Source organism: Struthio camelus, chromosome 7, assembly GCF_040807025.1.
Source record: "Struthio camelus isolate bStrCam1 chromosome 7, bStrCam1.hap1, whole genome shotgun sequence".
In the NCBI taxonomy this organism is placed as follows: Eukaryota; Metazoa; Chordata; class Aves; order Struthioniformes; family Struthionidae; genus Struthio; species Struthio camelus.
This window is the reverse complement of record NC_090948.1, coordinates 27,428,207-27,440,565: the sequence shown is the minus strand read 5'-3', so window position 1 is coordinate 27,440,565 and position 12,359 is coordinate 27,428,207. Positions and strand designations below refer to the sequence as shown.

General features: G+C 34.5%; 1 protein-coding gene across 20 annotated transcripts in view; it reads left to right on the top strand.

The window, feature by feature from the left end:
* The window catches only part of KCNMA1 (potassium calcium-activated channel subfamily M alpha 1), a 527,317-nt gene that overhangs the window by 298,682 nt on the left and 216,276 nt on the right, over positions 1 to 12,359 (top strand). For all 20 annotated transcript variants that reach the window (XM_068950515.1, XM_009672399.2, XM_068950513.1 and 17 more), the window contains one exon: positions 12,258 to 12,351. In XM_068950515.1, coding sequence (XP_068806616.1) covers positions 12,258 to 12,351 — 94 coding nt within the window. The remainder of the gene's footprint in view (positions 1 to 12,257; positions 12,352 to 12,359) is intronic.

The following is a 12,359-nucleotide window of genomic DNA, read 5'->3' as shown; positions in this document are numbered from 1 at the left end:
AGAAGATGTGATTTAATACTAATCCTGTTGTTTCCTGATAAAATAGCACTTTGGAAAGTGACTTGAAACATTTTATCTGAACACAATTTAGTACTGTTGATTGATTTAAATGTTGAGTGTATGTGTTCAGAGGTTACATGCTGCATTTTTTTCAGAATTGATTCACAGATTACTAAGTAATATTCATCATGGTGAATAAACATTATTTATGCCATATACCTAACTTTGAGGGCTAATAATACAAAATGTTACAATTGAAAAATGAAGATTGTGAACAGATATATATATATAAATATAAAGCCAAAATGTGCTTTTAATGTATACTTTTTTAAAAGTAACTGAAAGTATGGAGATATATTCAAAACAATAAAAAAGGGAATAATTTCAAATCCACAGCTGGCTGGGTCGTGCCACCCTCATTCTAATAAGTTGCTCCATTGAGAATGTGTGCTATTTAGGGTTACCTATGATTTATTTTTTATTTTCTTCCTAGGTTCCACATAAATGCAGTTAGTTTTTTTTTATGGTGGAAGACAAGTCTTCTGGGACTCTAAAACTGATCAGACATATATCTATAGGGTAACATGAAGTTCTTTCTCCTAAAGGGGATGCAAAATGGACCATTAATTACACCAGGACTTCTGGCTTTCCAGTAGCTCAATGTGTAAGCCTAACTACACATCAGTTTTTCCCGTGCACAACAGCTGGAGTAAAAAGGTGTTGGAAGGTATAGTGAATGTTTACAAGCCGTCTTGAGATGGTGTTAAGAAAAAAAAAGGGGGAGGGGCTACTATATATTCATTTTGTTACATCATTTTAAGTCCTCTTCCTATATTGATGTAAAAAGTTTTTATACCAAGCTTATGATAACTAATTTAAGTAACTGCTACAGGTATTGCCAACAACTTATTCCATTTGGTAATGGAGATAGTGACTGCTAAAAAGAGTGGTGTAGTGTCATTGCTCAGTCTAAAAAAGGCTTTGGCTTCTGCTTTTTAAAAGTTGCTGTGATTGAGACTGTCACTCAGCCTTCAGGCTAGATTTTTGACTGAGAAGTTGAACTAGGGAAGAGTTAAATTACTTTTAAAATTACTTCTTTGTTTATACTGTTTTTATTCTTTTGCAAGGTAAATTTGGCTTTTCAGTGAGTTTTTCAGAGGATCAGCATTTTGCTGTAAGAACAAGGTGACTTGCGCTTAACACTATGTTGGTAGATAATGAGGTCCAACAGCTAAAACAGCTGTGACATAAGAACTTTGAAGCAGGAAAACTTCCTAGACTACAATTATATGGAAAGTAAGCCACGGCAAATGAGTATATGGATACAGCATGTGTGTATATGTCTTTTATTTTAAGTGATGTGCAATACAGACTGTCCAAGAGTTCAGGAGAAGGAGGCGAACTGATAGAAAGTACTGTCAGAATTGTTTATATATGTTAGGAGTGGATTATCCTGTAGTTTCTTCAAGGGAGAAGAATGTAAACTTGGACACACTGTGATGCTTGGTATATATTATGAGATCTCAGATGGTGACTCTTGATAGTTGAAGGGACTTTGCCTTCAGGTTACCTGCCAATTATTCCTAGTAAAGTGGAACAAGAATACAAATTCAGACTTCTCAGTGATAATTTACAAGGATACTAGGTGCATAATAGTTTGCATTGGGTGTAGCTGTGTTGCAAGACCTTGCTTCACAGAGAAGTCTGGTGAGGCTTATGACACACTAAGTGTATTTTAGGTATTAAGTTACTAGGGGACTTGAATGAACCTTATGTTGATGGACTATGTAGGGCTAAAAGGTCCTCATGAAGAATGAGAGAGAAAATCTTGATTTGCTAAAAGTTGTTTGGGACTACTATGTTTTGTAGGTTCATACAGGTGGGTTTTTTTTTTTTTTGAAGGAATGCAGATTGATTGTATTTACAGTTATGCCCTCATTTGAAAAACGAGACAATACATGCTGCTTGTGTATTAAGACATGTATTACAGGCCTACGTAACTGTGTATTAAGCTTTAAAGTTACCATTAACACAATACGTATTGATAGCAATGGATCTGGGTCCATGCACCACAAGCCATGATCAAAATAGTTGATCTGGTAATGAACCATCAAGTTTCTGGCCCTTTGCAGTGTTTTTGACTTTTGTTGCTCTTTTACGTTGTTTTCTGACATCCAAGTCAAGTATTATGCCTTAGGTTCAAGTATATTACTGCTCAGTAAAAACTAGATAGTAGCCAGGTGTTTCTGTTAAGATATCCCAGGAGGGAATTCCAGAAAAGTCAGTCAGATAAATGATCTATAAATACTTTAACATTCCAATTCATGTGGTACACTTGTCATTTTCAGATAGGATAGCTAAATTTGGTTTATAAATTTCACAGGACAAGATTTGGCTTTTTACTTATGGTATGTAAGTGTTATGCATATCAAAAAGAAAATCCAATGGTATACAAAAGTGAGAAGATTAATGATCTCAGTTTGTAATAAGCCAAAAAGTGATAGAGAATATCTTCGTTTTTGAAGATTGTACCTGTTTTTTCAAAGGAGGCAGTGAGATGAGGAAGACTTTGTAACAGTTAGACAACAGCATAAGCAGAAGGATGGTGAAAAGGAACTGAGAGGGAGGGCTAGCTGGAGCTGAATCTGGAGGTGATGGTAGGCTGTTGAAAACTTCAAGCTTGAGGCAGGTTGGTAGCAAAGATGGAAAGTATCTTTAGGAAATTAAAAAAAAAAAAAACAGCAGCAGTAAAATAGAATAACAGAAAACAGAGCAAGAAAGAATCTCAGGAATTTACCTAGTCCTCTTTCCGCAGGAGGGTAAGAGCAGCTGTATATGAATTATTCCAACAAATACTTATTGAAGAGTCCAGTGGTTTTAGGCCCTTCTCTACAGAAACAGGAATTTTACAAGTTTCATATATGTAGATAATTGTATTGACATACGCAAATTTGTTTCTCAGTTGCTTTCCAGAAATCTTTCATAAATAATCCAGAGCCTGTAAGTGGTTGATATATCCCAGGCAGAAGAATATTTACCACTGGTTTTTAAAAATCTGATACTCACCATTCTCCATAAAGAATGTATTCCAGTGCTTATATGTTTTAATTTAAAACATTTTATGCCTCTGATATATGTCTAACTCATGTATATTTGTTTTATCCAAAGTAAACATGAAAAATAGTTTAGTACTCTTTTTAACAGCATCATTTTACATGTTTACATTTTCATTTCTCCACATATTTTCTGTTCTCTGGACTAAAAAACTATTACTTAATACACCTTAATATACTTCCTTAAAGACTATTTAAGGACAATTATATTAAACAGCAACAGATGAGAAATAATGGAAAGGAGTCTTATTATAGTGTAGAAATATGCAAGATTGCAATCTTTAGTAAATAGTACATGAAATTGAATAGAATCTTTCTATAATTCAGTTATAAAAAGATAGTAATATGATAGTAATATAATATTAATTGAAATAGTATACTGAAAGTTTTCTCTTTAATGTGTCAGTGGTCTTGCACACAAAACTTTAATTAAAGATGTGATTCCAGGAGTTGTTGCAACACCATTCTCTCAGAATCAGCTTGTCATCAGACAGACTGCTTTATTGATGTAATGTAGTACTATTTGCAGTTGCCCTTGTTCTCAGCTTATAGTAAACAATTAGCAAATCTAATACAAAGTAAAATAGTATATACTGTTTATGCTTATCTATGTAATTCTCAGCAAAGCTCTTAAAATGCTATATTAAGCAAGATTAAAATCTCAATAGTTGCAGGAAAATTGCAGTCTCCCTTTTGTACGATCTGAAAAAAGCTAGAAAATTTAGAGATTGACACTGGACCTTTAACTTATGTCTGTTTTAACACACTGAGTTACTGACCGTTACAGTTGCTGTGCAGGAATCTTCCTTTAGCTCTTTTTTTTTTTTTTTTTTTTTTTTTTGGTAAAAGTCAGTAATTAGAGAAGATGCTTGCACAGACAGCAGTGAATGTGCATGGACCCTGATGAAATTAAGAAATATGCTGTTTTTAGAGTGAGCAATTTATGGTGTGCATTTTCTGAAGTTCCCACTTATCGGTAATGGAATATGAAAAAGAAAAGTTACATGTTATCATACGTACATAGAATTTTAGTGTATGGACTGAGAAAGATAAGGATTTGATTTTGTTGAAGTTATGTGATTTATGTGGTTTTGGCTTGATGTTACTTGGCCAGCCTATAAGGAAGTAGGATATACTTAGAATTCATTTGAAAATTGGTATTTAGAAAGATGAAGACTGACAACATTATACTGGGAAGTAGGTTTTCAATCAGAAAAGACAGATGAGGTTGCAACTGTCATACATAAGTATTGAATTACTTGCTTTATTCCTTATTTATATCTTTTTCACAGCACTGATAGCCCTATGCAGTAGGAAATATAACAATTCTATCACTAGAGAGTTTAACAAAGTTGTATCAGTTCATTTTAGGTTAAGTAAAACATTAGCAATGTTACTTAACTCTATCACTAGTAACGTTATCAATTGCAAATAACTCTGTAAAAGTCAATACAGTTATGCCACAGGAAAGCTTGTGGTTTTGAGATGAGCGAGAGTAATATTAATTTGCTTAGAAGTCATACCAAGCTAATTTGACTCTTCCTATATGGGTGAAACAGAAATTAAGATTTAGGAGCCTGTCTTGCTTTCCTACTGGAACTCCTCTATCTCAGCTTCTAAACTGAATTAATTTTTCATTAAAGAATGCCATGTCACTGCATCTTATTCTGCTTTGTGATGTGTATCTGCTTTCTGATGCCCAAATTACAGTTTGTAACAATTTGTCTCATTATGGAATTTGATCAGGAGAAATCTATGACTTGGTTTCAGGTTCAAAGCTTCAACAAACTTTTTATCCAAGTACCTAGCAAAAGGTTTCTGCTAGTTGAAAGAAGCTTAATTTTCTTTACAACTTTACAGCAAGCATGCACTATTAAATTCATACTAATCAATTAACTTTTTTGAAATGTTGGATAAGAATCTTGTTTAAATCCATGCTTAGGTTATTTTTAAAGTGAATGTATCTTTAAATTTGAAACAAGTTAACATTCAAAGAAAAATACTGTTACGTTCTTTTCTTTACCACATGAGCCAGAAAAGTGAAAGACGCTTAAAGGAAAAGCCGTATGGCTCTGACCCTGATTCTCAGAAAAAGCTTCACTAAATGGTGCTGTTGTACTACTTTATTACTGAATTTTTTAATTGTTGCTTATTTCTTCTGACAGAGGATTTTTTGCAGGGAGATGAGGCAACCTGTTAATTTTACCCCAAATTAATCTCAAATAATCTTGTCAAGGTTCCCCAGTGCGCTAGGAACATAATATAGAAGTACTTAATCGTGGAAAGCATCTGCAGAACAGATGAGTCATGATGCATTTTTTTAATTAGGTTAGAACTAGAACGATAATATTTTAATGCCAGCTAATGATCTGCAGACTCTAAAGGATAACAGAAGATGTTATGATAGAAATTAGGAAAGGGAAATAAGGGCAAACAGTTGCTTTGTTCCTGGTTTTTAGTAAAAATCAGCTCCCTTCAGGTGCTTGCAATTTATAAGATGTAGGTTAAACAGTAGGCTCAAATCTTGGAAGACAGCTGTTTTTTTGGCAGTTCACCTTTTATTTATGTCAGACTGATGTTTTGCTCACTGATTTTAAAATTTAATGAAGAAGATAGTGTTGATGTATTTGTAAGGCTTAGTGTTTATGAGCCTAAGGTCAGCAATACATTTTCAAAAGGAATATGAACAATGGGAAAGAGAGAGAGAGAGAGGGAGAGAGAGAGAAAGGCAGAGATGCATGTGGAAGCGAAGGAAGGGAGGCCACTCTGTTTGTGGAGGAAAAGGCAGGAATGCAATCGAAACAAAGGGAGTAGATTAATCCGAAAGCAATTCATTGCGTATTGAAGTTGTGGAGTTTTAATAACTAGAAAGACAAGTATGATTAAGCAAAGTTGAGCCTCCGTGGAGAATCAAAAAAGATATTTGGCAAGTCCAAGAAGATATCCAGGAATATTTGGTTGAAACTTTCTGAAGGAACAGGACAAGTGAGTGATAGGCAGTATGAAGTCTAGGTAGGAGGAAGTCACAAGAGAGACAACCAAGTGTGGTCAGTGTCTTAGCTATGAGGACAAAAAAGAAGCTGCAGAATTTGGGACTGAAACATGTTGGGAGCAGAGACAGGTTGGCTCTGTGTGTGCATGTGTAGGAGAAAGAGTTAACTAAGGAGCTGGAGACAGCATGATGAGTGGACAAAAAGGATTTTAATATATTGTTATCAATGGCAGGAGAAGATGACGTAGGAAAAGGCCACAGTATCATCCTTGGCTGTAAAGTGATAAAGTGCCTACAAAATTAGTGAGAAAAGGATTGTTCCTCCTTTACTCACTAGCCCCAAGTACACAGTATTTATTAGAAAATGTTTGTAAGTATGGATGCAGTGGTCCCGTGAAGTTTTACGGCTACCAGGTCTTAGGGCTGTGATGTCAGAATACATTGCAGGTCTACTATGAGCAAAGTGGGTCCTCCCCTTGCTCTCACTAAAGTGCTAGTCTGATCCAGCTGACTGCTCTTTCATTTGGGAAAAACCTAACTCTTCCTGCATATCCCCTGCCATACTAGCTGAAAACACTAGCGGTGAAACTTCTCTGGTGACTGGACCACACTGTGTCAACTAAGAGGGAATTAAAGATATTTGCCATCAACAAAATTAACGAGCTTATTGTCGCTGTAACTCAAAGAAAAGCCTTCTAACCTGAGCCATTTAACAAACCACCTTGCATTGAAAAGATCAGTACATATGCTGCAAGAAAATACTTCTTGCTTTCTTACTGTGGACCTAACTTGGTTAATAAATGACTTGGTTAATAAAAAGACTTTTGAAGTAAGAGAGGAGCTATTATGCTCTGAATCGGTCTGTGAAGTGTTTGATGCTTTGAATTCTTTCGAGTTTCACTGACTTAATTTAATTTAATTTTGATGTTTACTTCAGCAAGATGACACTTGCTAGGCATCCATTTTGCTATATGTTAGTAGTTCTGTCAACAAAGAACATTTTTTAACTCCTCATTATCTTTTGTAGTAAAAGTAACAGTGTGTTCTGCATTGAAAGAACATTGCTTTAACTAAAGGATTAATCTGGCATCTCCCTTAGTTTTATTTTAGTACTGTGTCACTGAAACAGTTAGTCAACCACAGCTCCTTAGTTCTTCATTCTCTGTACCCTTAAAATACATGTTGAAGAGGTATAAATGGACACGGTCCTTTCAAGTTTTATCAGACTTATGTTTTACTGTAAACTTTGTAAAATTTGGTTCGCTTTATAAAGAAATTTAAGGGAATTTGGCATTACAGAGAAGCTTCAACTAAAACAAAGTGGTTTGAAGGAGAAAAAAGTCTACTGTAAATTTAATGAACAAAGAAAATTTACATGCCTGAACTAATACATACTAATACATTGAAGTTTAAAAATAAAAATGGAAAATCATAGGTGAATGGAAGGCCCTCAAATGAGGAGGTACTAAAAACTTAGTGCTTTCTCTCAATTATTTATTTATGTTGATTATATTTTAGCAGCCTTTACTAGCATTTCCTTGCATCGTTATTCATGCAGTCTTAAAATTCAATCATATTAATGAGCGTTCTTTGTTACAGAATATTCAAATCCTATTGTCTTTTCATGTGAGGTACCACTGTGCTTTGTTTACTTTCTAAAAACAGTCAGGAGGAAAGAAGTAAAAAAACCTCCAACTTTTTGTAGTACCAGATCATTCTGTTTTTCTAAAATATGCTAAGATCTTAACTGTTTTTTTTAGTTCCAAGTTACTCAGTGTTAAATTTATTTAGTTAACATTAATCACTAAAATATAACTTACCTAATTTGAAGAGTGAATTAGCCATTCTTCCACCATTGTGCAAATGAAAATTTCCCTTCCAAGAGTTAAGACATTAGAAATTGAGAGTAGTGTCCTAATTTAAAATTTAATGAAATTATAAAGTTCCAAAGATGTATGATCAGAGGTACGATATTAACATCAGTGCTTTTCCAAAGTTACTGTATAAGTCAACTTTTTTCCATTATGGACATATTTTTAATGCTGATTTCTTTATCTTTATCGTTGCACTTCTTGCCTTCAAAATGTTTGGTAAAATGTAACTGGATGATTTAAGGTTAACCTATTGCATTTCATGATGTAATTGTTTGGTTTTATACACAGATTAAAACCTGGCATCCATGGTAGTCTTTGCAGGTCTTATCATTAAGAAGAACAGGGGGAAAAAAACCATTAGGAAGTAGACTGACATGACGTGCAAAAAAACATAGGAGTTCAGTTCCTTACACAGAAAGATTAGAGACCTGAAAATTACATACTGGACACTAATCTCAAGTACTGAATTGAGAATGCAAAACCTTTCCATTATTATGGGGAAACTTTTCATCTAAAATCATTCAGAAGTATGTCGCCCTGATTGCAAAGCATGTCAGTGGCCTAAAGTCTGAATGAACGCAAAATTTCCTTCCTTTCTGTATGGTCTTAATAGATAATTGCAGTGACTGCGCTGTGGCATAGATTCATCTGGGGGCCAGGGCTTTGATCTGCAGGCAAAATTGGGCTTTATAGTTTCTCTAAAGAAGTATAATAAAGCTGCTCTTAGGATATTTTCAACTTGGTTGTGATTGGAGAATCCTGGAAGTATTCTATGAAAGCTTCTTCTGTCAGAGGTTTCATATTAATATACTTGCAGAAACAAATGGATCATTTCAAATGGATCATTTCAAAATGCATACTATTTTTTTCCTCTCCTGCTTGTTCTCTGACTGTACAAGGAATAATCCCAGTAGGACCACAAGTATTTCAAATAAACAAGAAATAAGTAAGAATAATAAATACATACATGAAATAAACTTGTTTCCAAAGTTAGTTAAATAGTGCTTATAATCTTCATTCTTTTGTTCAGCTGTGGTGTTATGCAAGTGTTATGTAAAGCGTCAGTTTGAGTGTCAATTGCAAAAAACATTTTGGGATGCTTGGGAGCCCCTTGTCAAATTTTTCCCTCACCAGCATGAAGTTAAATCTAGAGTAATGTAGCCATCTTGCTCATTGAACTAATCTGTGCCCATGATACCTTTATAACTGGCCTTTTAAGTACTAGTATCTCCAAAAAAATGTGGTAATAGTAAAAAGAACAAATAAATAGAATATGGAAATGAAACCAAGAGCAAGGTTTTGAAGAGCGTGATAGGAAGGAAGAGAGCTAACACAGGATAGCGTGTGCCTAGCAAATCAAATAATGCTCAGTCTACTTCAGATTAGGCAAACAGAATCCACTGTTCTCTCTCTGCATGTAGTTTTTCACATTGAATTTTAATTATTGGTAGCAAAGAGCACATGATTACAGCAAGTGATAACTTATTATAAACATTGACCTTCTGGATAAAACTGTCAGTCTCTCAAATCTTGCTTGGCTAGATAAGGCATTGCTTGTGACAATGAAAGAAGGCAATACGATTGGGGAATTGTAGTCCTTGATAGATTATCAGCTGTGTATTCCTATGTTAAGTCAAATAAAATTGGTGTTATGAGTGTTTGTTTTGAAAAGACGAACCATGGCTACAGCTGATTTTTTTGCAATCAGCTTTCATGTAGCAAAACAAAGGTCTTTTTGTGAGCACACGGATATAGCAGTTAGTTACGCTATTAGTATATACTTTATTGAGTTACATTGCATCTTGTTATTGTGAATATGATATAATTCCGTTGATTTTTTTTTTTAGGTGCAGCTTCTCCTAGATTTTAGTAGTATAACTGCATGAAGACTTAATTGAATCACACTTACATGGTAGAGCACTAAAAGCAGTTCTTACTGTTAATAGAAGCAGTCTGTTGTCCCTTCTGAAGGTGAGCCCTTCACTCACCTAAAGGGATGAATTTCCATAGGATAAGCATCTGATTTTACTGTAAAATAGAAAATATGTTATTAGCCTGGAGATCCCAGAACACTACTGTCTTGAACTGTAAAAACTATCCTATTGTTAGCAAATTTAATGTAAAGGGGAGTTTCAAGTTGGCTTCTCTGCAGCAGGCTGAATTGTGCAATGATAAAAATTAGTGGTTGTATTTTTCTCTTGGCCCAGATGTGAGCTACTCATGAAAACAAAACCAAACTGAGGAATACCGTCAAAATTTAATTCAGAAAACAAGATGATGATGATACTTTAGCTAATTTGTTAGCCCTTGCAGGTTTCCGTGAGGGACAGTGGTGCAAAAGTACAGCCGTTAGCTGACCTCATTTAACAGTCATGACGAGTACCAAATCACAGTGGAAAGGAAGATAATGAGCCTATTTCTTATTCTAGTTAAAAATTTGTGTAACTGTGTTACCTACAGTGGATCCCTGATGCTTTTGCAGAAACATAACCTGAAATTAGGGATCTGTGTTGGTGCAGCATTGTTCATTCTGCTTCTATTGTACTTCCTTTAATTTCTGTTGCTAGGGTGCATAGTGACTCAGTGTGTAGGCCTGCCTTATTTTAACAAACTTCTTTGCTCTCAACAATGCCGTACAGAGAATGAGTTTGTTGGATTCTCAGATTACATTCACTTTTCTGTAGCTAAATGTGTATTTGTGAAGTATGAGATGCTATCTTTAGTCCTATGTGTTAACATTTGGCTTCTCTTCCCTTCTGCCTGCTTTTGTAAATCAATTTTATTTGAAGTATAATTGAAATGTTTCATATCTTCCATGTCTTTGCAAATAGCTTTTATTTTTAAAACATTTTAATATAATTTCCTATAGCACTGAAGCTTCCTAAAATACAAAGCTATTGTACATCAGGGAGAATTTTGCTGTATACATTCATGCATCTGAAGCCAGGAGAGGGCATGCTGTACCTAACTTGTTTGACCTGTAATGTATACAAGGAATGAAAAATTTGACTGCATGTGTAATGACCTGGTAGTTCAGGTAATTTCCTTTATGCCTTAAATTAGGTAACTGACATTCATAATGTGTAGAATCTTGCTTGTTGAGCAGTTTAGCATCATCTTTGCAGAGCTACAGCTATACTAACTGGTAGTATGTTCACATTCAGTGATTTATTTGACCTGGGAAGCCAAAGAATTTCCTGTATCCTAAAAGACTGTTTTCCATGGTTTCAAATGATCAGATGATGAGCCTTCTTTTTATTCTTCCTCTTTATTCCAGTTACAATGAGTACATGATCATTTGCAATATATGTATGTGTGTATATATGTATATATAGTGGGACACTATGTATATATGGTATATACGTCTGCATATATCGGGACATGCCCTTCACTTTGGTCTGTGACTTCAACATTGTTCTGTGGCTTCACCAACTTGTTTTAGAAACCTCACAAATAAATCACTAACCATATTCACAGAAGTTATCTTCTTACTTAGATGAAATTATATCCATAAAGTACCAGTTTGTATAGAGTATGCTTTGGACCTGTCCCACTATTAAGTAAAACATAATATAATAAGCTAGAATTTGCACTGGCTGCCTGACACACACAAAGGTATTTAATTAACCTGCATGCAGAAATTAACCCTTAGAGTACTGCTTCAAATTCCTCAATTTATTTTATTGTTTAATTTTATCAGTGGGCTATGCTGCTTTTCTACTCAGCTTATAGTACTGTACATAAAGTGCATAACTAGCCATATAAAAAGTGAGAAAAAGACAAAATCCTTCTTTTAAACAAGAGATTCTCCAAGATTAAGTACCCCAGGTTGCTAATGGGTAATGTATTCCTAAGCAACTACGTTTTCTTAAGGTTTTATATTATGACATTAATTTAAAATGTGTGATGTTTCACTGTAGCTGTGTGCCTTTTAGGTTAGTTCCTAAAGTATCATAGGTATGTATGCTGTAGAAAGAAGACAGTTCTTTAAGGGTTAATGTGGGGTTAAGAAATCCTAAGGTATTCTCCTGCTTGTCTTTTCTCAAAGGTATTTGCATGTTAATTTTCAGATATTACCGAACAGGTGGACAGTGAGACTGTATGAATAACTAACTGAATGAATGAAATATTTCATTTTGAAATGCCTGCTTGTATCTTGAAAGGGCCTGGAAAACAGAAACATAATTCCTGAATCAATATCTTAAATGTGTAAAAACCTATCCAGAATAGAAATTCATATACTTACAGTTTACTCTGATTTCTTTTTATTTCAAATAGCCCAATAGAATCCTGCCAGAATTTCTACAAAGATTTCACATTACAGATCGACATGGCTTTCAATGTGTTCTTCCTACTCTACTTCGGCTTGCGTGTAAGTAG